We start from the raw sequence: 23,544 nt of genomic DNA on the forward strand, positions 1-23,544 counted from the left end.
GACAAAAGAGACCTGCCCTCTTCACCATTTCCCCAGGGGATCTGGTATTATGGCCTTGCCAGCACACACAGCCTGTGTGTCAGGAAGAAGGCTCTGCCTCCTGCTGTCCTTTCTAGACACTGCAGCCCTAATCTAGAGCACAGGATTTGGGAGAACATCATTTGGTTTCAGCTCATACTGCTCCCCCAACCCCCACCCCAGCTCATACTTTGACTCTTGGTCTGGTAACTGTAGAGTAGTTCCTCCCACAATGGCCTTGTCTGATATGGTCCCTGCTGATGTACTTAAACTTCTACAGAACATATGCAAAAATAATTTTAATCTCCCCATCCCAGCTGTCACCTTGCCCAATTCAAGAACTTCATGTCTCACCCCACTCCAAGGTCCTCCAAAACAGGCTTGGGGCACACAAGCAATCTGACAATTTGCTCCATAATAATGAATTATTATTACTGTAGCTATCATTTTTTAAGTGTTTAGCTCTGTACCAGACCCTGTGCTAAGTGCCTTATATGCATTATTTTATCCTCACAACAACTCAATGAAGTAGGTTCAATTAGTATTCCCATTTTACAGATGAGATTACTGAGACCTGAGAGAGTAATTTGACTCAGCTAATGCCACAGATAATGAGTGAGAAAGTATCAATTCTGGTTGGTCTTCTTCCCACAAACATTTCCTGTGCACCTCTTGTATGAAAGGCAGTTTACTAAACTCAAGAGAAAAAGGCATATGGAAGTCCTTTCTCTGAAATCCCACCATCCTTGGAAGAGTTTACAGTTTAGAAAGGAAAATGATAAGTATATAATATACCCATACAAGGCACAAGGTGCTACGTTCACATGAAAGGGTCAAAGTTCTCTTGTGATTAGAGAGATGCGAGGGACTTTGAGGAGGAGATGGAATGTGAAATGGGCTTTAATAAGGGTTTTCACAAAAGACGTTTGGAGGACAGCATTTAGGGGAAACATCATGAGTAAAGGTATGGCGAACATAGGCAAGGAAGAGCAAATAGTTGAACGTCTGGAAGTAGAGCTTAGGGGAGTCGTGACTGATAAAGGTGTAACATTATATGACTTCAGAACCTAGCTAAGAAGCTTGGGTTGGTCAATGAAGTACCAAATGGGTTTTGAGTGGGGCAAAGGCAAATCTGGGGCCACAGCTTGAGAAAAGTAATGTTGTCGCTACCTGTGTTATAAACTGGCATAGGGAGAGATCAAAGTTAGAGACCAGTTGGGAGACTACTTATAACAGACCAACGTTTCTTGGTCTCAGCAGTAGTGACATTTTGGGTCAGATAATTATCTGGTGGGGGAGTAGGTGTTTGCACCGTAGGTGTTTAACAGCATTTCTGGTCTCTCCCCACTGCATATTTTAACATTTCACCCCCAACACCAGGGTTTCCTGGGAGGCAAAATCACCCCAGTTGAGAACCACTATAACAGACCATATTACCGTCAAAATTTAAAAAGGTGAATGTGACACATGGGCAGAGGTAAAACCTAAAAGCTTTGGCAAGTGTTTGGATAGGAGTGTGACTGAAGAGAACGGAAGGATCAAACAGATGTAGTCTAACATACTCCTAATTGCTTGCAACACTGTAAACTCTTCAGAAGGGCAATTTGGTAAACCCTTTTGAAGGGAGTTTGGTAAAACCTATTAACAATTACAAAAGCTATCTTGCCCTTTGACCCAGCAATTCCATTCCTGGAAATTTATCTCAAATGATTCAAATGAAGACATAATCTTCATGTACAAAGCAACAATATTTACAGGGGGTAGTGACCGTGCTGTTCGCAACAACTGCACCCTCATGCCTACCACATTTAATAGTGCCTGTTAAATGAGAGGCTCAGATCTAAGAGGTCAATTTAAGATTCAGAGAAGGTGTGATAGAAGATTTTGAGGAGAAATGTCATAATGAAACAAAGCCCCAGATGGGGTGGAAAGGGCAGATATCAAGAACGCAAGGAGAAAAGCTCCTAACTTCGTTCCCATATCATAGAGAGAGCAATGACTGAGATTTTGTTTATCCTTGCATTATTATTTTTTTAAGGTAGGCTCCACCCCCAATGTGGGGCTTGAACTCACAACCCTGAGATCAAGGATCACACACACGCTCTGCTCTACTGACTGAGCCAGCCAGGGCTTCCTACACCCCCAGAAGACAGATTTTTGTATTGGTCAAAGGAAGGAAGGACATTAGGGAGTCAATCACTGACGTCATCTGCTGAGAAAGGAGACCCGGTGGACCCGAGGTTTGAACTTTGCCTGAGGAATCTCGATCTATGCCCAAGAACATTCCTTGAAAGTAAGAATTGTGCGCTTTCCCGTGCAAAGTTGCTGGGGAACACGCTGTTCAGAAATGAGGACGTCCTAGGGAATACTCCAATATACAGAGATTAAAGAAGGAAAGAAGAGTTAATTAAGTAGACAACTTTCTTTCTCCCGGAGTCCCCAGCAATTTGGTTTTTAAATTGCCCTGCAGATGTGGAACCCTTGCTAATTCGGCTAGGGACACCGCTACTCCGGTAACAAGCCAGGTACTGCCAGCTGGGCGAGCGGGAGGCGCCCGGTGGAAGAATGGCAGGCGTGGCCAACCGGGAGGCCGATGGAGGCCGCGCCCCCTTCCCAGAGTGCCTCGCAGCCGCTCCCCGCGAGATCCCTTTTTTACCCAGCGCGGCCGGCCTCGGAAGGGGCTCCCGCCATGGACGGGCTCCGAGCTGGCGCCGGGCTGCTAAGGCGCGGGAGGTTGAGACGCCGGCGCCAGCCGCAGCCACATAGCGGGTCGGTCCTGGCCCTGCCCCTAAGGCCCAGGAAGATCCGAAGGCAGCTAAGGAGAAGCGTGGCGTCCCGCATGGCTGCACTAAGGGCTCAGACGCTGCCCAGCGAGGACTCGGAGGACTCGAGGGTGGAGTCGACGGTCGACGATCCGGGGGACCCGCTGCCTGGTGGGGCGGCGGCCATCCCCGATGCGGCCCGGCGAGAGCCGTATGGCCACCTGGGGCCTGCAGAGCTGCTGGAGGCCTCGCCCGCGGCCCGCTCCCTGCAGACCCCCCGCTCCCTGGTGGAGGCGCAGACCCCGCCGGCCCGCCTGGTGGAGGCGCAGACCCCGCCGGCCCGCCTAGTGGAGGCGCCTGCCCTGCCCGCCCGCTTGGTGCCAGCTTCCGCACCGCCCGCGCGCCTGGTGGAGGTGCCCGCCGCGCCGGCCCGCGTGGTGGAAACCTCGGCCCTGCTGTGCAATGCCCAGCACTTGGCGGCCGCCCCGCCGTCCGTGGCCCCCGCCGCGCTGTCGGGGCCGCAGGTGGACAGCACGGGCGGGGAGCTGGCGTGGGACTCCCCGCTGCAGCGCGTCCTGGCCGAGCTGAACCGCATCCCCAGCAGTCGGCGGCGGGCAGCGCGCCTCTTCGAGTGGCTCATCTCGCCCATGCCGCCCGACCATTTCTACCGGCGCCTGTGGGAGCGGGAGGCGGTGCTGGTGCGGCGGCAGGACCACGCCTACTACCAGGGGCTTTTCTCCACCGCAGACCTGGACTCCATGCTGCGCCACGAGGAGGTGCAGTTCGGGCAGCACCTGGACGCTGCTCGCTACGTCAATGGGCGGCGCGAGACCCTGAACCCGCCCGGCCGCGCGCTGCCCGCCGCCGCCTGGTCCCTGTACCAGGCCGGCTGCTCCCTGCGCCTCCTCTGTCCGCAGGCTTTCTCGACCACCGTGTGGCAGTTCTTGGCTGTGCTCCAGGAGCAATTTGGAAGCATGGCAGGCTCCAACATTTACCTCACGCCCCCCAACTCGCAGGGCTTTGCCCCCCACTACGACGACATCGAGGCTTTTGTGCTGCAGCTGGAAGGTAGGAAACTCTGGCGTGTGTACCGACCCCGGGTCCCGACGGAGGAGCTGGCCCTGACATCCAGTCCCAACTTCAGCCAGGAGGACCTCGGTGAGCCGGTGCTGCAGACCGTGCTGGAACCTGGAGATTTGCTCTATTTTCCTCGGGGCTTCATTCACCAAGCCGAATGCCAGGATGGAGTGCACTCTCTGCACCTCACCTTGTCCACGTACCAGCGCAATACCTGGGGCGACTTCCTGGAGGCCGTACTGCCTCTGGCAGTGCAGGCTGCAATGGAAGAAAATGTGGAGTTCCGAAGGGGTCTTCCCCGAGACTTCATGGATTACATGGGGGCCCAGCACTCAGATTCTAAGGATCCACGAAGAACGGCTTTTATGGAGAAGGTGCGAGTCCTGGTTGCCCGCTTGGGACACTTTGCTCCTGTCGATGCTGTGGCTGACCAGCGAGCCAAAGACTTCATCCACGACTCTCTCCCCCCTGTGCTGACTGATAGGGAGAGGGCACTAAGTGTTTATGGGCTCCCAATTCGCTGGGAGGCTGGCGAACCTGTAAACGTGGGGGCCCAGTTGACAACAGAAACAGAAGTGCACATGCTTCAAGATGGGATAGCTCGGCTGGTGGGTGAGGGAGGCCATTTGTTTCTCTATTATACAGTGGAGAACTCCCGTGTTTATCATCTGGAAGAGCCCAAGTGCTTGGAGATATACCCTCAGCAAGCTGATGCCATGGAACTCTTGCTCCGCTCCTACCCAGAGTTTGTGAGAGTAGGGGACCTGCCCTGTGACACTGTGGAGGACCAGCTTTCCTTGGCAACCATGTTATATGACAAGGGGCTGCTGCTTACCAAGATGCCTCTAACCTGAACTAGTTTCTTGTTGCTTGCTGGAAGCAAGACAGTGGTGATTCTCTCTTAACCACCATTACCACCTTTTTTTGCGGGATGGGCAGAGGGAGGGGATGGGAGGACTCATGTTCTTACCTTGAGAACCATTTATCTTTATGACTGCTTACGTTTACCTTTATGACTGCTTTAATGTCACAAATTTCAGACGGTTTTCTAGGAATCACCACTTCATCTAGGCACAAAAGTAAAAGCAGAAGTTGGAGGTGGAAAAAAAGGAGCTCTTTTTGCAGAAGTAACTTTGATCCCTGATCATTTCAGAGCACCAGCCTCATCATCACCCTCAGGCTTCAGTGTACTGTGTAGCACTTGCTGTGTCATTCTGCTTGAGACATGAGATGTTTTTGTTTGGAATTTGCATCCTTCATTTGAGTTCTCTTTCCTCAGTTTGGGGGGAGGGTTGGGGTCAGTATCCTGTTTGTTACTGTGACTGTATGAATGTTAGAAAAGTTATTAAAGTGCCAAAGAATGTTTCTCTTTTTTAAGGCTAGATTATTATGTGACATGGTTTGAAGGAATTGGGTGGGGGGGAGTAGGGAAAATCTATAATGGTTGAGGTGAAAGGTAACTTGGGGTGGTTGTAGGATTGGGGCCAATTCTATAACTTTGGGGGCAATTTATTTTAATTATGCTGCTTGCACCCCAAACAGCACAATCCTATTGGAAAAGTTAAGAGTGTATTGTGTTTTTGCTCAGTGCTTGCTTGCATCAGTAGCTGGCATTGGTCCCAAAGGGCCAGCATGTCACCTACTTGTGCCTCAGTCAACCAGCTTGTAGCAAGCTGGCCAAGAAGGAAGGCTGGTGTTCAAGTTACTTTCCACTCTCATTTTTTTCTGGCAGTTGGAAGAATCTTCCCCAAACCTGGCAGGTGAATATTCTCACGGTTGGTGGAAGACAGCCTGGTGTACCAGAGAGAGCACTGGACTTGGAACCAGAAGACCTGGGTTTGGGGTGGTGGCTGGTAGGCAGCTGACTGACTGATGTGAGGCTGCTGCTACACCTTGGGCACACAGATTTTGTAAGTATATTTTGGTACAGCTTGATGTCTGCATTTCATTTAGGTTGTGTCTGGAACTTTAAGAGCCTATCACCATAACTGACAGCTGCAGTTATATAAGGTTGAGAACTTTATGAAGTTTTAAGTTGCGAAAGCGTGGATGTACATAAAGTGATAGCTCTCTCTCCAACCCCACTTTCCAGAGATAACTGCTATTAAAAGTTAAACTTAAAAGGCTTTGTTTGGATGCTTAATCAAACATAACAGTTTTTGTTTTGTTTTATACCCTTGTTTTCCTAACCTCTCATTTTTTGACCTAATTTTCAAATCCATTCAATTAGAACTACCTCATTCTTTTTTTTTTTTTTTTAAAGGGATAAAATAGTAAATAAATAAAAGCCAGGGAGCAGGCAGGAAAAAAAAATAAAAGGACTGAGAGAATAGTGGCCTAAAACAAAAGGTAGCAGCCTTTCCTGACTAATCCTACAGGGCTAGAAACGAAACTTCCCAAATGTCCAGATACCAGAAGAGGCTTAAAGGAGTCAAGACATAAGACTCGCCCCTTGGAAACCTACCCTGAAAAGTTTCTTGTAGAAAAGTTTGGAGTTTCAGTGGTTTTTGCCCCTCCTTGGGTTGCAAGTAAACACGTTTTGTTTCTTCCTTCACTTTTGCTATGACCCTCTCCATCTTGAATATTTTCTGTGTCAGCAAGTCCTTTTGGCTTAGTGTTTGAATCTAGATCAGAAGAAATGTTGAAAAAAACAACTGTATTAGGCTGCAAATCATCCAAAACCATTAATAAAGTAACTTACTGCATTGTGCTTGTTGGTGTTAGGTGGTACAATGCCTCAGCATACTTCTGATATAGGTTGGACATTTTTTACACCCATTAATGAAAAATCTACTTTAGCTTTTTGGGCATGATGAAAGAAACCTGCTTAGAAATGCTTGCTTGGTGTGAAGCTGGTTTTGTGAACTATATGAAGAAAGAATCTTACATTTTTGAAGTCTTTGTCCCTCTATTTCTTCATCTCATCTAACAACTTTGAAAAATTAGAACCACCTGTTCAGCTAGAGCATTCCTTTGGTAAAACCCCAGGTTAGGGATTAAGGAAAGTTAAAAAGGAAAAAATCAAGGGGGCTAACTCCAGTCACTCATTCCTTCTCTAGGTCTACTTATAAAAAAGAACAGCTTGGGTTTAGTTGATGGTGGGGAGAAAACGGGAAGGGAAGGAAAAATAAGTATTTCGGAAACAACCCATTTTGAGGGTTATTTGATAGGGCTGATAGGATTATTGTTTTTACTTTCTCTTTACTAGGATTTTATAATCTGATCTTGCATAAATGTTTTGTATCTTCAGAAAATATGGTGCCTGTGTGGTTGTAGAAAGTATTTCTGTGATGGAGAAAAGGGTCTGAGGAACTCTTAAGAGCCCTGAATTTTCTCTTGAAAACATAGCTTGCACTTACCCTGTTCTTGATCTCCTGAAGCATTTCTTGGTTTCCTTCGTTTTCTAAGTTGAGTATCTTCATTGCCTGGTGAATTTCCCTGAAAGATAAAAGGAACTTCTTAGATCATTCTTATTTTTTTTTTTTAATTTTAATTTAGAAAATTGGGGGTGGGAAGGGCAGAAGGAGAGGGAGAGAGAATTCTAAGCAGGCTCTACGCCCAGCACGGAGCCTGACCCAGGGCTCAGTCCAATGACCCTGAGATAATGACCTGAGCTGAAATCAGGAGTCAGATGCTTAACCAGCTGAGCCACCCATGTGCCCCAGATTATTCTTATTTTTAAAAAAAAACATAAGGGTGGAAAATAAAGGAGTAGGAATCAATCAAGAATCCTAAATTCCAATCCTGACTGTGGTTTTGCTAAGCCTTATCTGCAAAAATGGTATGATGCTTAGCTTATAAAGATGTTATGTAGTTTTTTAGATGATATATTTGAAGATACTAATGGTACCATTTATTGAACACTTTTATGGTGGATACCTAACATGTCCTCTCTTTAATCATCACCACAGACCCATTAAGCAGACTATTATCTGCTTTTGATGTCTGAAAAAATGAGTTCAGAAAGTTTAAGTAACTTACCCATGTTCACAGAGCTAGTGTATGCCTGAGCTGGGATTCAAACTCTTCTTTTTGACTCTAAAGCTTGTCATCACAGTAGGCACTTGATAAATGTTAGCTGAATAAATGAATCATTTAAAACCACCTGGGACGGAGAACAGGTATGTGAACTACATGACCTGACTTTCCATTTAATTTAGGCCAGTTTTTCTGTTACCCACTTAGGTAGGTGGGTGAATGGCACAGGTGAGCCTGTACTTTTATAGCCATTAGGCATCCTGGAAAGGCAGGGATATATTCTGTTAACAAGGATGGGAGAGTTGGCAGTACAAGAGATAGTGGCAGGAATCAGGTTTAGAGCTTACTTTAGAACAGCCTCATGGTTCTCTAGGAGCAGCACATCTAGGAAGGTGTCCCTGACTCGGTCCCCTTGAAGATTGAGGGCTAGGATGCTACGGCAAGCTTCTAGTCGAACACCTGGTGACTCTTCATAATGGATGGCCCAGAGCAGGAGGTCTGTTAGCTGGGGACTCACTTGGCCAATCTGACCCAAAGCTGCAGAGATTAGAGGGCAGCATGTTGCGTGGTCACTTAAGATGGAGTTGGCCATATCCTAACATCCGGAAATGGCCTTATTAACAAATAACAGTAATAATATGTAGAGAGCTGCCTGCTAAATTAAGTATTGCAAATATTAAACTAGTTTGTTAGTATTTTCTCTTTTGGATGACAATTATCATTAGAATTTTAGGGATGGGTTAGAGTAGGACATCTCCAAAGAATTCCTCTGGGGATGAGGAGGGAGGATCCATTCCAACCTTGCCCATTAAGATGTGAGAATACACTAATTTTTATTTTATTTTATTAAAGATTTTATTTATTTATATGCCAGAGAGAGAGAGCACAAGCAGAGGGAGCAGCAGGCAGAGGGAGAAGGAGGCTCCCCACTGAGCAGGGAGCCCAACGTGGGACTCGATCTCAGGACCCTGGGATCATGACCTGAGTCGAAGGCAGACACTTAACCAACTGAGCCACCCAGGCGCCCGAGAATACACTAATTTACTTATTTATGTAGGGATGAGATATGGGACAGTTATCTCAGAAGACCAGCCTAGTCAAGGCAAGATAATGGGGAAAGGAGACACAATTAACAGGTTTACCTAAACCAAAGATGGTCAAAGAGAGAAGCAATGCCAAAAATCCTTACAAAGAAACTAGGAAGGTTTGAGGGCAGGGTTTTAAGTATGCAGCAGTCTTAAATCTGGTCTGACTTTTACAGAGTCTTGTAGTTGAAACCTCCATGGGGCGCCTGAGTGGCTCAGTTGTTAAGCATCTGCCTTTGGCTCAGGGCATGATCCCAGAGTCCTGGGATCGTGCCCCGCATTGGGCTCCCTGCTCGGCTGGGAGCCTGCTTCTTCCTCTCCCACTCCCCCTGCTTGTGTTCCCTCTCTCGCTGGCTGTCTCTCTGTCTGTCAAATGAATAACTAAAATCTTAAAAACAAAACAAAACAAAACCAAACTTCCAGAGCAAGTGTATCCAGTAATGGATACCTACTTAGAACTTGGTACTAATTCTGTTGGCAGGGACTGTCTTCTTAGCCCTTTGCCTTAACAAGTTTGATGTAAACCTAGACTCAGGATTCTTAATGAAAGAAAGAAGAAAATAATCTTCGATTTCTCAGACAAGAAGTTCTGAGGTGTAACCATCCCTTCCCCTACATTCTGTCCCCTTCCTAGAGAGAGTCTGGGGATTCATACTAGCATGTGGGAAGGTATTTGAGCTTGAAAAGCTGGGGCCACTCCCATATTACCTTGAATGGCAAAAGCCTTGATTTTCCAGTAAGGATCCCTCTGTATCAGATTCAAAAGGCACTCAAGGACCTGGGATGAATACAAAGGCAGTGTTGAGAGGAGAGGATCAGAGCAAGAGTAAACCAGAGACAGGGACCCCTCTTATTTCTAAAATGTGCTATCACTGAAGAATTGGCTTCTATCAGTTCTAGTGACAGATGAGCTGGGAGCTGAATTACTAGCCTGCACACATAGTGTATTAACTGAATTATCTCCTATCTAGATTGATTTTCCTCAGCCTGCAGTTCTGTGGTCATACAGGCTTCTTTACAACACCTCCAATCAGGTTTTCCCCTAATAACTAGGGATTATAACTCCATTCACTGGAGTTGATCCTAAAGCCCATAACTGAGGTGAGGACAGGATTCAAGGATGTGCTCTAGAGTTCAGTCTGGGCTGGCTGGGACCTAATGTGGTCCTGACTCATTAATGTGGCCAATCTACCCTCTCACCTTCCTGGTTCTGATCTTCCATTCTGTGTGTCCATAGAATGGTAAGTGTAGTATGCACAACAAGGGAAGCTCAGGGTAATGCCCTCTTCGGGTTAATCAGGTAAGATGGGAATGTGTTTCTTTGACTCACCAGCTTATCGCGGATCTGCAGGGTGCCTGCTGCCAAACAGGCTGCCCGCCGAACTGCCATGAAGTCATCAGAGAAGCAGTTCAGGAAACTTGGGAGAAGCCTGGCAGTCATGAGCTTGAGCCCACCGATCAGAGAGAGAGCTTCCACACGCTCCTGGAAATTTCCTTGACTCAGCTTGACTCTGGAAGGCACAAGCGCTTTTATTTTCCCTCAAACTTTTGGCATTCCCACCACCACCCCCACTAATGCCCTCAAGATAAAATCTAACCTCTGAAGGCTCTCCATCACCCATTCCCACCCTTTCCTAGTCAGCCTTCTGCTCATGAGGTTAAGTTTCACTGGGGAGAGATCTCAACTGTCTTACTTAACTTCAACCCCTATTACTAGCATGTGCTGGGCACTAAACTATGTTGAATGGCTCAATAAAGGAAACTTTCGTGTACCTCTTGTTATAGTCAAGTTCTCTTCACTGTCCTCACATGTGCCACCCTCATTTTTATATTTGTATTTGGCTCCCAGCCTGGAATGTCTTTCCTTCTCTCTGCCTATGTAGTCTAATCCATCCTCCATGAAAGTTGACCTTACTAAGTATTTGTGTATCTTGCCTACATAATCAGAATCATGTCATACTTTTGAACTCAAACATCCAAAACAGTGCTGAACACCTAATGGACACTCCGAGTCTTTCCTTAGCCACATTGTTAGTGTCTATAGGGATTGGTAATTTTTTATTTTTAAAATAATCCTGCAGTGGGACCCAGTACAATGCTGACCATACAAAGCAGTACAACAGATGTTGGCTGGCTGGATCCTAGGCTCCCTGAACCCTTAAGACTAGAAAAGTTTTCACTGAGTTCATGTTAACTAGGTCTTACCTGATGGTGTTGTGCAGCTCTTTACCAAAGCTCATTCGCCCCAGAGCTTGGGCAGCTGCGTGTCTTACTTCCTTATTCCAGTCCCTCAGCATCATCTGGATCAACTTATGTTTCATATCCTATAAATAGGAGTAATAATTAGCTGCCATTTATCGAGTGTCAGTTTTGTGCTTGGTACTGTGCCAGGCGTTTTTGCCTATCACTTAATCCCCCCAAACAATCCAGTGAAGCAGATTACCATTTACAGATGACAAAATGGAGGGTTAGGTTTACTTGCTCAAGGTTAACCGGTTGGATGCTAGAGCCAGGACTCAAGACCCAGTCTGTTCTCTAAGCTTATGCTTTAAACTGCTATACTCTGTTGGGACCAACGTTATCTGTACTTGAAGGACTTAACATTTGACGGTTATACACTAATAGAGTGATACTCATCCCAGTTTGCCTGGGACTTTTCTGGGTTTAGCACTAAAAGTCCTATGTCCTGGACAAACCAGGACAGTTGGCCACCCTATATATTAGTACTTCATTCAGAAGGGAAGAGACCAAGATTACTACAGTTGTAGTTCATGATTGTGTCAATGTGCCCAAGCTATTCTCCCTGCCCGGAACATCTCTTTTCTACCCCTACGTGCTGGAATGCTTCCTTACTCTTTTAGGATTTCTCTCAGAAAGCATCTCTGAACTCTCCTCTGCCCTCTGTAAGCAAAGGAAATCCCAATAATGCTTTACAGCTGCCTCTCTTATAGCTATTTATAACATTTACCAAGACAAGACAGTATTTTTGCATACGCAATGCTGGCATAGTGCGAGCATGTAGGATGTGGTCAGACACTGCTTACTGAATGAGTGAAGGACTGATGGACATAGTGCCTTTCTTTCATCCCAGCAACCTGACGTGAAGTTCTTATCTTTGCCAGGTGAGTCCCCTGCCTGCTCTGCATGTCTTTCTTTCAGTTGGCAATCCTGAGTGACAAGTGTTAAGGAGGTGAATGTGCAAATGAGTCAGATTTTGTTCAAATCCAGATTGTGATTGAATGAGCCCGAGGTGAGATTCTGCCCTTCTCACAAGCTACCAGGTGATGCCTGTGCTGCTGGTCAGGACTTTAGAGGAAGGGTCCATGGCAACGGGGTGAGAATTAACCCAGACTAAAACATCTTCAGATGATTATACTGAATCACCAGATTTTTGCTTTCCACTCAAAATGTGAGGGTCCAAGGGTGGAGGGTGTTAACTTCTCATGGGAATGGCGGTGGTCTGGACCATTTTAGAGGTACTGAGTGTTACAAGGAAAAGATACAGTGGCACATAGGAAGAAGGGAAACGCCCCATCTGGACAGCTGAACATGATTAGAAAATAATGGCAAGAAGCAGGTCAGGTGAAAGCTCAAATAATAGTCAGGGTTTCCTCCACCTGGAAGTCCCTCTTCAGTTCCATCCAAGTCTTGTCCAGCTGTTCCACACTTCTTCCCAAAACTCTGATAGTTTCAGCCTACACTAATGTCTCTCTCTAAAAAGTTATGAGTGTACCGTACATTTATCATTTGTTCTTGAATCATTTGTGTATGTTAGTATTGTTATTCCAACTATAATGTGGGAAAGTGGGGACTGTGTTTTATACCTTCTCTATGTGCTGAACACTCACAGCCAACATAGACACTAGTATGGTTGGGGTGTTGGGTAGTTTAAGCCCGTGCTTCTCAACCTATCTGATGAAGGATCAGTTTTGGCGGGGGGGGGGGGCAGTGAGGAATGTCATTGGCTGGTACTTACACAGTACATTCATGTTAAGGCAATGTCAAAGTACTATAAAAGTTTCTAAATTCTCCTAGGGATTTTTTTGCTTATTTCATTGTGATGAGTTACAACTGGTGAACTGCCACCATGCTAAGAAGCAGGTGCCTTGAGTCAGAAAGACATGTTGGCATATGAGATAATTCTGGGTTAGGACTAAGGTAGCAAGGTAGAGACAAAGATCTGCTTGGTAAGAATGGGATACTGAATAGCAGCAAAAAGTGGAAGGGCTCCCCAGCCTCCTTTTGCTTAGACTTTCTGTCCTGGAAACACAGAAGGCTTACCAAACTGACATTCCCACCGATCTGTGAGAGAACCCGGCAGGCTACGATCCGGTCCCTCCACTGGTAGCTGTTCAGCTCCACAGCAAGCATGGTGTGTATCAGGGTCTGAGGAATGGAAGACTTACGTGGATATTCCTGATAACTTTTAGAGATGCTGGAGCGTTAAAGAAGTGTTGGATCCTAACATGGCATTCAGCCTAATTAATGTCACAAGTACGTAAGATGCCCATCCCTAGCAAAGGAAAGAGTGGGTTTACAAGATATGGGGCACTCTTCTATCTGAGCCAACTGACTTTGGAATCATAAATCAGGGAACAAAATACAGATTTAGTAACCTGAGCAGAAAACTCCCAGGGCCTTCTCTTTATCTTTACTCCTAAGATGATTTGTATATGCCTCAAACTGTGAGTTTCACATTTCTACTGAAAGTAAACACATTTGTAGGTCTGTGCAGTTTTCAATGGTAAACTGGCAGAAACAAATTCTACATATCACAACTCTTCTTGCATACACAGAAACCATCTGCAACCCACTTCTCTCACCTTTGTCTCAGGTGGCTGGTGTCTCTTTTCCTTGTATACACACCTCTATACCCCAGTTCACCCACACACTTAGTCCAGTCTTTTAACTATACTTACCACCTTACTCAACCACCTGCATTTTTGATTCCTTATATGAACTGACCTCAGACTCAAATGTTCCCCATAACTTGGTTTCTTTCTCTGACCCTGTAATGAATACATACTGTCTTCTCACTGAGATGGTTCAGGAGCATACAAGACTGGTGCTCAGTGTCGTCATTCTTCTTATTAAACAGCTGCTGGAGGATCCTCTTAATCACGGGGTATGTGGCAGCACCTTCCAGAGCCAAGCACTGAGCTGCAGCCCAGCTGTCCACGCTATTACCTGTCGGGTGGGGTGAAAAATAGCTATCTGTTCTCTCTGCGGAGAGAACAGCCTCAGGGTTGGTACCCAAGGCTGTTACCTGCCTGGTATCTTACTCCCCTGTGCCCCACTCAGTATAGAAGACAAAGCCTGTATTTAAATGGATCATATAAAGGTTTTAAATATAGATTGAAAATCTTAACCTGTAAAGTCAAATCCTAAAAGGGTCTTGTTGGATAAAAGCAGTAGACCCTTATGTCCTGGGTGAGAGATACAGTTGTTCCTTCCCCTAGAGATTGGGAAGCCTGGAGTGGAGACTCTTTTCTTTTTTTAAGATTTTACTTATTTATTTGAGAGAGAGAAGTCAAGAGAGAGCATGCAAGCAGGGGGGAGGAGCAGAGGGAGAAGCAGACTCCCCCTGAGCAGGTAGCCCAATGTGGGGCTCATTGTGGGGCTTAATCCCAGGACGCTGGGATCATGACCTGAGCTGAAGGCAGAGGCTTAACCGACTGAGCTACCCAGGCACCCCTGGAGTGGAGACTTTCTTAAGACAGGTGGACTAAGTTGTTGAGGGTCTATACGCAGAAGGCCAAACCAGTCAGCCAGTTATCCTTGTCGGCCCATCTCCCCAGTGCCCCCAGGACGGGAAGGAACAGGTACTCTTTCAGAGAGCAGCCAGGCACCTTGGGCACCTGACAACTTTCTTGCTTATATTACTCCCAAGAGTGTGGATGATGCTAGTAAGTTAATGTGCAGATGGAAGCATGATGTGTTCAAGTGGTGATTTAATTTTCAGAAAGTATTCTTTAATATTGTTACATCATCTTTTTAAATTAAAAGTAAATCTGTGTGGAGCACCTGGCTGACTCAGTCGGAAGACCATGATCTTGGAGTTGTGATTTTGAGCCCCATGATGGGTGTAGAGATTACATACATACATGTATAAATCAACTTTTTTTTAAGTGAGTTTGTGGGACACCTGGGTGATTCAGTTGGTTAGGCATCCAACTCTTGATTTCAGCTCAGGTCATGATCTCAGGGTCGTGAGATCAAGCCCCATGTCGGGCTCCACACTGGGTGTAGAGCATGCTTAAGATTCCCCCTCTCCCTCTGTCCACTCCTCCCTCCCCCACCCCGCTTTCACTTGCTCGCTTTCTCAAATTTGTGTGAACGGGGGCAGGTGTCTAGGCAAATGCATCTGTGAAACACTTAGCCACCCAGATGCCACTAGGTGGCAGTGCACCTATTTTGTAAAAGTACCTAGGAAGCACTATCTCTGGATGTTGATGAACATAAACCCAAATCCCCCAATACAGTAGACCTCACGGAGCATGATATCAGAGAAGAAAGGATTAGGAAAAGCTGACGGTGAGATGTCCTGTCTTTAACCCATACTCCCAGGTCGGAAATGACAGGGAGTTACTCACCCTTCAAAAGGACACTATGCATGATGTCCCGGGCAAGGGGATTATGCGACTGTATGGCATATTGGCATAGTGCCGCCGCCATCCGCACATTGGCATTTTTGTCGCAAAGAGCAGCCTTCAGGGGGGGCTGTAGAACCTCTGGCAAGTCCTGGACAGATGGGGCTTTCGCAGTCTCCTTGTCTGTGACCAAAAGAGAACCAGGTAAGAGGGTGCTAGCCCCTTTGATTTTCACCTGAACAGTTCTTTCCCATAGCCACATAGCGGTCGACCTCAGTCTCAGTTGCCGGTGCTTACTGCTAGTTAATGTAATTGGAGTTTAGCTGAGCCTCTGCAATGGGCAGGCTTCTGTGGCTCACTTCTGTGCTGGGTATGCCTGTTCCCCATCCTTGATCACCTGGCCTTTAAAGAGCTGGATTCAAGCCACAGGAGGTTTCCAGCTAGACTATGGCGACCTTCACCACTAGTTTTAGTGATGAAAATCAACCTATTTACCATACATATTTTTATATTCTTAATGATAATAGCAATTATACTTAGATGGTGCTTTGCCGTTTATAGTGTTTTCATATTCATTTTTTCATTCAGTCTGACAGTCCTCATTGAAGTAGGCAAGGCAGGTATTAACTGCAGAGCTCACCTGAAATATGTCATTTCAGGAGTCTTTTTAGATCGAAACAGTCAGACTCACAAGACTCACAGACCACACAAAGCACCAATCTTCCAAAGGATCTAGGATAGGACACAGTTTGCCAACAGGGCAGCATCAGGCATTCCTTCTGGCCAGAGTTCTCGAGGCACTTTGGGTAGCAATCCACAGAGGCTTCTGGGGACACATGCTATGTTCCACAGGAGTGAGTATGTCTTATAACAAGTCCATAGATCTAGTCCCAGGGCCTATTAGAAGTCACGGCACTCGTGGATGCCCAGGGGATGGCACCTCCTTAAGGCATTTCTATTTCACTTACAGTTTTCCCAGTCCAGATGTGATTTATCAGAGTTCATGTTTACCATAAGCTATGTTGCCTATAAAGATCAGGGCAGCAGGTAGGCATTTTAACTAAAGCTTATCAGGGCAACAGGTAGGCATTTTAACTAAAGCTCAAATTCTCAAGTAGAAGGGGAAAGGGTCTGTTTACCTTTTGTCCACAATTATCCTCATTATAGAGAGAAGGAATTTGAAGCTCACATAAGCTAACTGACTCCTCAAGAAGTGGCAGAGCTGGATCTATGACTAAGATTTTAGGATTTCTAATCTGTCTTATTATTGCTATGGGCTGCTATGCCATTTGTTAGGAACAGGCTAGATGGGAATAGGTGTATTTTATGGGAATATGTAGAAGTCAAATGAGTATGTCAAGCAGTAATGAGTAAGACACTTTTCTTAGGGAAGGTATGGGGAAGAAACAAGACAAAGGTTAAAATCTAGACACCTAAGACATGTGAAAGGGATTATATGAAGACATAATTCTGGGGGCAGACAAGTGTTCTTTGTATATATATATGTGGATTGGGGATAAGATAATATCTGTGGCTGCCTATTGAAGGTTTTCTCTGTGCCAGGCACTGCAAATATATCATCCATTTAATACCCAAGGAAATAAGCAGTTATAATAAAAAATGTATATATGTGGGGGCCACCTGGCTGGCTCATTTGGAAGAGCATGTAACTCTTGATTTCGGGGTCACAAGTTCAAACCCCATGTCGGGCGTAGAGCTTATGTACAAAAAAAAAAGTATATATGTGGAAGCATATAGCGGGGACAATGAACAATGTCTGGGTGATAAGGCAGGGAACTCAGGGGAGGTGATAGCTGAAAATTAAAGGACAAGTATAGAAGTTAATCAGATAAAGAGAAATGAGTTTTCTGGCAGATGGGGCAGCAAGTTCGAAAACTTGTAGCAAAAATGCCCACATCTGGAACTCAGCTAGGAAATAAATGAAACTTTAAAAACATGACACTTTTCTAGAAGTAAAATTGGTCCCTGCCATTAAGGAATTCCTTATCTGGTAGGAATAGCAGAAAAGTAAACGACTGTTAAGATAGAGTGATACATATTAGGGCAGAATATTATTAGGATGCTACCAGCAGCAGAAGGGAAAAAGCATTAGCCCAGGCTTTACACATAAAGGGTATCTGAGGGCATCTGAGAAATAAGTAAGCCAGTTGGTTTTATGTCCTTTCAACTGCACTTGGTAGTTTTCATCATCTGGGCCCTATGTCTTGTTACTGGCTCCTCAGATTATGGTTCTGGCTATTGTTGATGGGACATTTTCCTTAACTACTTACTGCTAGTAAAAAGAAAAGCTATTGACATTTCTTTTCCAAAAGATTAAAGACCATTGGAAAGGACGGCTAAGTCCTTAATTCATTTTATAAAGCTAGCAAAAACTAAAACTTAACAAAAATAAATTATTCATTCCACTTACAAATGTAGTAAAACATTCTAAAATATCAACAAATCAAACCCAGTGGAGTAATAAAAGAATAATATATCATAATCTATTAGATTCTAATTTCTAAGAATTTAACAACAGAATTCATCATATACACAAATTAAAGGAGAGAAAATAGAAAATGACTGGTAAAATTCAACACTCATTTTTATAATACATAGAAAAGCCTACATGTATGTTGGTATATTATTTCCAAAACCATTGAGAAAGATGTGAAATGCCAAACTGAACATTGGTTACCCTGGGGAGTGGCACAGGGTGGGACTGGGACTGGGAATTTTGGGGGAAGAGAATTACCTCTTATACTCCTATGTTGACTGATGAATACACAAAGAGGGAAGCAGAATCAGTAGAATCTGTTGGTTATTTGGTTATGGGAAGAGAAAGGGTTTGTCCAGGATGACTCCCAGAGCCCTGGCTCAGAAACTAGATGGACTGTGGGGCTGCTGATGGACGTTTGGAACTTGGGGAGGGGTCTATGGGTGAGGGTGATTAGTTCAGTTTGGGTTTCAGATGTGCTGTCAAAAGAAGGGCTAAAATAGTTAGGAGGGGAAATACATACATGTATATATATACACACACAAAGTATATGTAATTTGGGGCTATTACAAATAGGATCTCTCGGGGTGGAACAATGTGAACTTCCTTGAAGCTACTGAGCAAACAAAAGATAATGAAATGTAGTGCCTAAAGCACTGGACCAGAAGTCAGGAATTTGAATTTCATCTCTTGCTGATAAGCTATGTATATTCAGGCCAGGCTCTGGGCCTTGTTTTTGATTCTAAAATGATCTCAGATAAGCTCAAAGGTCCACACCAGTTATCATTGTCTACAGCTGTGTGAGTTGCTTATATTCTCAAGCAGTTAAGTTCTGGTTCTCACTTGAGTCCCCCTGGCTAGTGACAATCCGGGGCCGTTCTAAAGCAGCTGTGGCACATGTGATGATGGCTTGGATCCGAACGTCATCATGTATGTCCACCAAGCCCCGCAGCAGGCCCTCTATCGTCTCATGGTGCCACTCGATGACTATGCCACAGAGAAGAAAATGAGAGGAAAACCGTCTGGTTAGGGTTAGACAGGCCCCTTCCTCTTAGCACAATTCAAGCAAAACATAAGCTCAGAAGAATAAAGGGCCCCAGGGATATGGGGTCCTTTGGGAAGTTATTTCTCTGATGATCCATGTACCCTGTTGGAGAGTTCCCAAACACTGCTACGTGTCCCCCCGCCACCCAATCCCATCTTATATTGTCTCTCTTTGCTTAAATAACTCTTCATTGTTAACATTTGGGAAATAAAAGGGGGTGATAAAACAGTGATTAAGGGTACTTTGTTGTCAGGCATACCTGGTTTGGAATCACTGTTATCAGCTGTGTGACCTTGGATAAGTAACTTAACCTCTCTGAGCTTAATATTGCTCATTTATAAAATGGGAATGGTACTAGAACCTACCATACTGAGTTACTTTGAGTATTAAATGAGTTAACTGGACAAAGTATTTAACAAAATGCCTGGCAAGATACTAAGGACGCAACTGTTAATGATTGTGGTTATCATTAGGTTGCCTTTGAGGTCTCTTCCATCTGGCTTTCAAGATCTTCCTCATTTTATTACTAACTTCTCTCTTTGTAGGTGTCAAGCTTTCATTTCAGAGTTCCTTCTAGTAGGTTTTACTCAGAAAATCTTTCAGCCCTTTTTTGTTCACCTGTTCCAGTATATGCGATGGACTGCCTCTGTTTGTCCTGCACTAAACTAGTCTCATGTTCTGCAAGCCAGCAGCCCTGAGTCCTCAGATCTTATAGCTTTAAACAGTCCTTGTGAGGCCCTTTCTCTGCCCCAGGCACTCAGCCTTCTACTCCCATATTGCCAAAGGCAGAGCGGATAGATGAGAATCCCAACTCCACATATGAACTTTGGAGCGGCGTTGTTTATACCACAGCCAGCTACAGTTTCTTTTGATCACTACATTTCCATTGCTTGGGCAGCATATTTCATCCTTCCCTTCATGCATCATTTATTGAGCACAAAGTTTCAGAGGCTGTAAGACAGAGTCCCTGTCTGTGAAGACTCCTCGGTGTAGTGAGTGTACACATATTACTGAAGTTAAAACCCACCCATGCAAAAAGCCTCCAGATATCTGTCAACTATCATTGTGTGAAAAGCTCTTCTCTAGTGACACCTTGATGAGGTAACCAGATTTGTGTTTTCGCAAGAGAGGGATGGATTTTCACAGAACACGAGTCCAAGGGAAGAACCTCCTCCCTCAAATGTTTACTAACACCTCCGGCCCCACCCCTGCCCCTTCACTCACTCAGAGCCCAGGCAGTCTTCCATTCCTGCAGCATCCTCTGCAAGACCTCCAGTTCCCAAGTCACATCCTCCTTCAGTGACTCTTCGTGCTTCTTCAGTCTCCTGGTCTTAATGGCAACATCCTCCTCACCCACCTGGAGCAGCAGATCCTTGACTGGAGTAGGCAGAGCCGTCCAGCGCGGGGCTCCTTTCACAGGCCTGCAGGCTGTGCAGTATGGCAGCGTGAGGAAGTCTGACCCCACTGCCCTGGGCCCTGTGTTCCCAGCTAGCATTACATCCTACTCCTGACTAACACCAAGGCAAAACAAAACTCCGAGAACAAACGTTCCCAAAATTATACAGGGAACTAAGTACAAGTCCCAGAGGGAGTTAGGAAAAGTCTGGATGACAGACATGATAAAGCCGTGATGGGGGGGGGCTGAGATTACACAAACCGTTTATACATTTAATCTTTAAGAACAAAATTTGTTTATATGTAAGAAGGTTTTGCTCAAAATTCAATATCTGATATACTGCAATTTAGAGTAGTGTAACTGTCCATTCCTAGTTTATTAGGTTTTCTTTCTTTTTTTTTTTTTTTAAGTTTATTTATTTATTGGGGCACCTGGGTGGCTCAGTTAAGTGTCTGACTCTTGATTTTGGCTCAGGTCATGATCTCAGGGTCCTGGGGTGCCCAGCAGGGAGTCACTTGAGGATTCTCTCTCCCTCTGCCCCTCCCCCTGCCTGTGTACACACTCTCTCTCAAATCTTTTTTTTTTTTTAAGTTTATATATTTGTAAGTAATCTCTACAGCCAACACGGGGCTCGAACTCACAGGACCAAGATCAAGAATCACATGTTCTGACTGAGCCAGCCAGGTACTGACTTTTTATGTTTCTTTTTAATGTTTTTAATTTGGGAGGAGGAATGCTACTACAAACTCCTAAGTTTGAAAGATTTTAGCATCTCTGAGTTTTTCCTCATTTTGACAACAGCTTGAAATTTGAGGACAGAAGAATGTATTATAAAAATAGTTATAGTTGTTAATATAAAAACCAGTTATAGTTATGTTTTCTAGACTTCGTGATCTCCCTGGTGTCAGATTCAGAAAGCCTCTTCCTATGAAGAGCAGTTGTGTGGAGAAGGCAAAAAATGTGAAAACATTTCCAGATAATCAAGTTCATGATCTATGGCATTGCTTATCAGTCTCATGTTCTCATCTGTCACTACCAAAGGTTTGTGTTTCTTCCAAGATTTCATTCTAATGTGTTTAGATTTGTTCTAAATCTGTTCTTTCCCTTGAACAAGAAAGGCAATACCATTTCTTTCTTATGTAAAAAGAGTCTGTGAGGGGCGCCTGGGTGGCACAGCGGTTGGGCGTCTGCCTTCGGCTCAGGGAGTGATCCCAGCGTTATGGGATCGAGCCCCACATCAGGCTCCTCTGCTGTGAGCCTGCTTCTTCCTCTCCCACTCCCCCTGCTTGTGTTCCCTCTCTCGCTGGCTGTCTCTATCTCTGTCGAATAAATAAAATCTTTAAAAATAAATAAATAAATAAATTAATTAATTAAAAAAAAAAAAGAGTCTGTGAGACTCCAGGGCAGTTTAGCTCAGATGCCATTCAGACCATACCCTCCGAATGGTTCTCCTCCAGCTTGGTCATGCTGGGGGAGCTCCGTCACCCTGTTGAGGGCTGGCTTCCTTTGCAGTATAGAGTATGTAGCCGGAGAGACAGAACCGCCTCTGGACAGGTCAGCTCCCTGTAAGTCGATACTATGATACTCCCCCATTTCTCTCCTCTCAGCCTGCTTGAAATCCCTCCCACGGAAGTGAGAAGAGGCTGGGTTAGTCTAGTCCCTTTCCTCCTATATCCCCCTGCTCAGGGAGTTAAAAAAGGATGTGGTGAGAAAGCCTTGAGTCTCTGGTATTTAACCTGTGTGGGAATAAACATGTACAACTGCCAACATTAATTTTACTTCCAGTCCTTGAGTTCTAGGCAGGTATAAACATCCACTAGCCACATTCCACATCAAAAGTCCTCTGAAGGGAGCACACACACAACCCTTTGGCTTTCTACGGGATAAAAGGCACAGTATACTTTGTCAGCAGAAACGGTGCCTTTCACTTTGTACCATAAGACCTCTGCTTACTATAGAACTGTCATGATCTGGGTATACTAGAGAGTTTTATATCACAACTTGGGGAAAATTAAGGCTATGTAGCAAAAAGTACACTTTGTATCTTGAGAATTTTCCTCATTTTAAGGAAATCATCATCTAAATTTTTCAATTCAATCAAAATGGAGAGTAAAAAAAAAAATCTGCTCACACCTCCTAACTCCAGGAAAATCCCCCCCTTTTTTTTTCTTTTTTAGGTCCTTTCATACCTAGTATTTACTGGATGAGACGATGAGTGAATTAGTTATAAGATGGTGTGTCTGTGTTACTATTCTGACTTGACTTCTCCCAGATCAATTTCAAATTTTTTAAAAAATATTTTATTTATTTGTGAGAGAGAGCACAAGCAGGGGAGCGGCAGGCAGAGGGAGAAGCAGACTCCCCACTGAGCAGGGAGCCCGACGTGGGACTCAATGCCAGGACCCTGGGATCACAACCCGAGCCAAAGGCAAGATGGTCAACTGACTGAGCCACCCAGGCATCCCTCAAAATTTTTTTTGTTTTTAAAGGTTATTTATTTGAGAGAGACAGCGAGCACGAGCAGGGGGGAGGAGCAGAGGGAGAGGGAGAAGCAGCCTCCCCACTGAGCAGGGAGACCAACATGGGGCTCTATCCCAGGACTCCAAGATCAAACCTGAGCTGAAGTCAGACGCTGAAGGACTGAGGCACCCAGGCGCCCCTATTTAATTTTTTAAAGAGGCTCCACACCCAACGTGGGGCTTGAACTCCTGACCCTGAGATTAAGAGTCACACACTCCCACCAACTGGGCCAGCCAGGCCCCCCCAATTTCAAATACTATTTAAAAAAAGTTTGGGAAAGATTCTACAACTTCTGTTTGTTAAATGTTGTATGTTCTGGGGAAAAGAGGGCGGGTATCTAGCACAGTAGGGGAAAAGTGTCTGTGAAGCCAGTGAGACAGGTGGTGAGGCATCTGAATTCAGCAGGGGGATTTGTTTTTTATAATAGATGTGAGGTAGAATTCACATACTATAAAATTCATTCTTTTGAAATGTATACAATTCAGTGGTTTTTAGTATATTCAGAGTTGTACAACTATCACAATGTCTAATTTTAGGATATTTTTATCACCCCAAAAAGAAACCCTGTGCTGATTT

The 23,544-nt window shown here is 44.9% G+C and overlaps 2 protein-coding genes across 4 annotated transcripts in view; one reads left to right on the forward strand and one right to left on the reverse strand.

The window, feature by feature from the left end:
* The window catches only part of HEATR4 (HEAT repeat containing 4), a 57,154-nt gene that overhangs the window by 18,563 nt on the left and 15,047 nt on the right, over positions 1 to 23,544 (reverse strand). For 2 of the 3 annotated variants that reach the window (XM_034642989.1, XM_019794611.2), the window contains exons 6-17: positions 20,277 to 20,480; positions 18,851 to 18,994; positions 15,514 to 15,693; positions 13,947 to 14,107; positions 13,202 to 13,306; positions 11,126 to 11,244; positions 10,251 to 10,431; positions 9,629 to 9,698; positions 8,183 to 8,372; positions 7,217 to 7,295; positions 6,322 to 6,481; positions 4,866 to 4,924 (exon numbers count right to left, since the gene is read on the reverse strand). In XM_034642989.1, the coding sequence (XP_034498880.1) occupies positions 4,866 to 4,924; positions 6,322 to 6,481; positions 7,217 to 7,295; positions 8,183 to 8,372; positions 9,629 to 9,698; positions 10,251 to 10,431; positions 11,126 to 11,244; positions 13,202 to 13,306; positions 13,947 to 14,107; positions 15,514 to 15,693; positions 18,851 to 18,994; positions 20,277 to 20,480 (1,652 nt within the window). Of the gene's footprint in view, positions 1 to 4,827; positions 4,925 to 6,321; positions 6,482 to 7,216; positions 7,296 to 8,182; positions 8,373 to 9,628; positions 9,699 to 10,250; positions 10,432 to 11,125; positions 11,245 to 13,201; positions 13,307 to 13,946; positions 14,108 to 15,513; positions 15,694 to 18,850; positions 18,995 to 20,276; positions 20,481 to 23,544 lie in introns of all 3 variants that reach the window. The other variant, XM_034642990.1, reaches the window with a different exon arrangement.
* Positions 2,671 to 4,830, forward strand: RIOX1 (ribosomal oxygenase 1). The gene has a single exon (XM_011219026.3). It carries the CDS (start codon positions 2,708 to 2,710, stop codon positions 4,709 to 4,711), a length of 2,004 nt encoding a protein of 667 aa, XP_011217328.3. The 5' UTR covers positions 2,671 to 2,707; the 3' UTR covers positions 4,712 to 4,830.

Source organism: Ailuropoda melanoleuca, chromosome 14 (assembly GCF_002007445.2).
Source record: "Ailuropoda melanoleuca isolate Jingjing chromosome 14, ASM200744v2, whole genome shotgun sequence".
NCBI classification, from domain to species: Eukaryota; Metazoa; Chordata; class Mammalia; order Carnivora; family Ursidae; genus Ailuropoda; species Ailuropoda melanoleuca.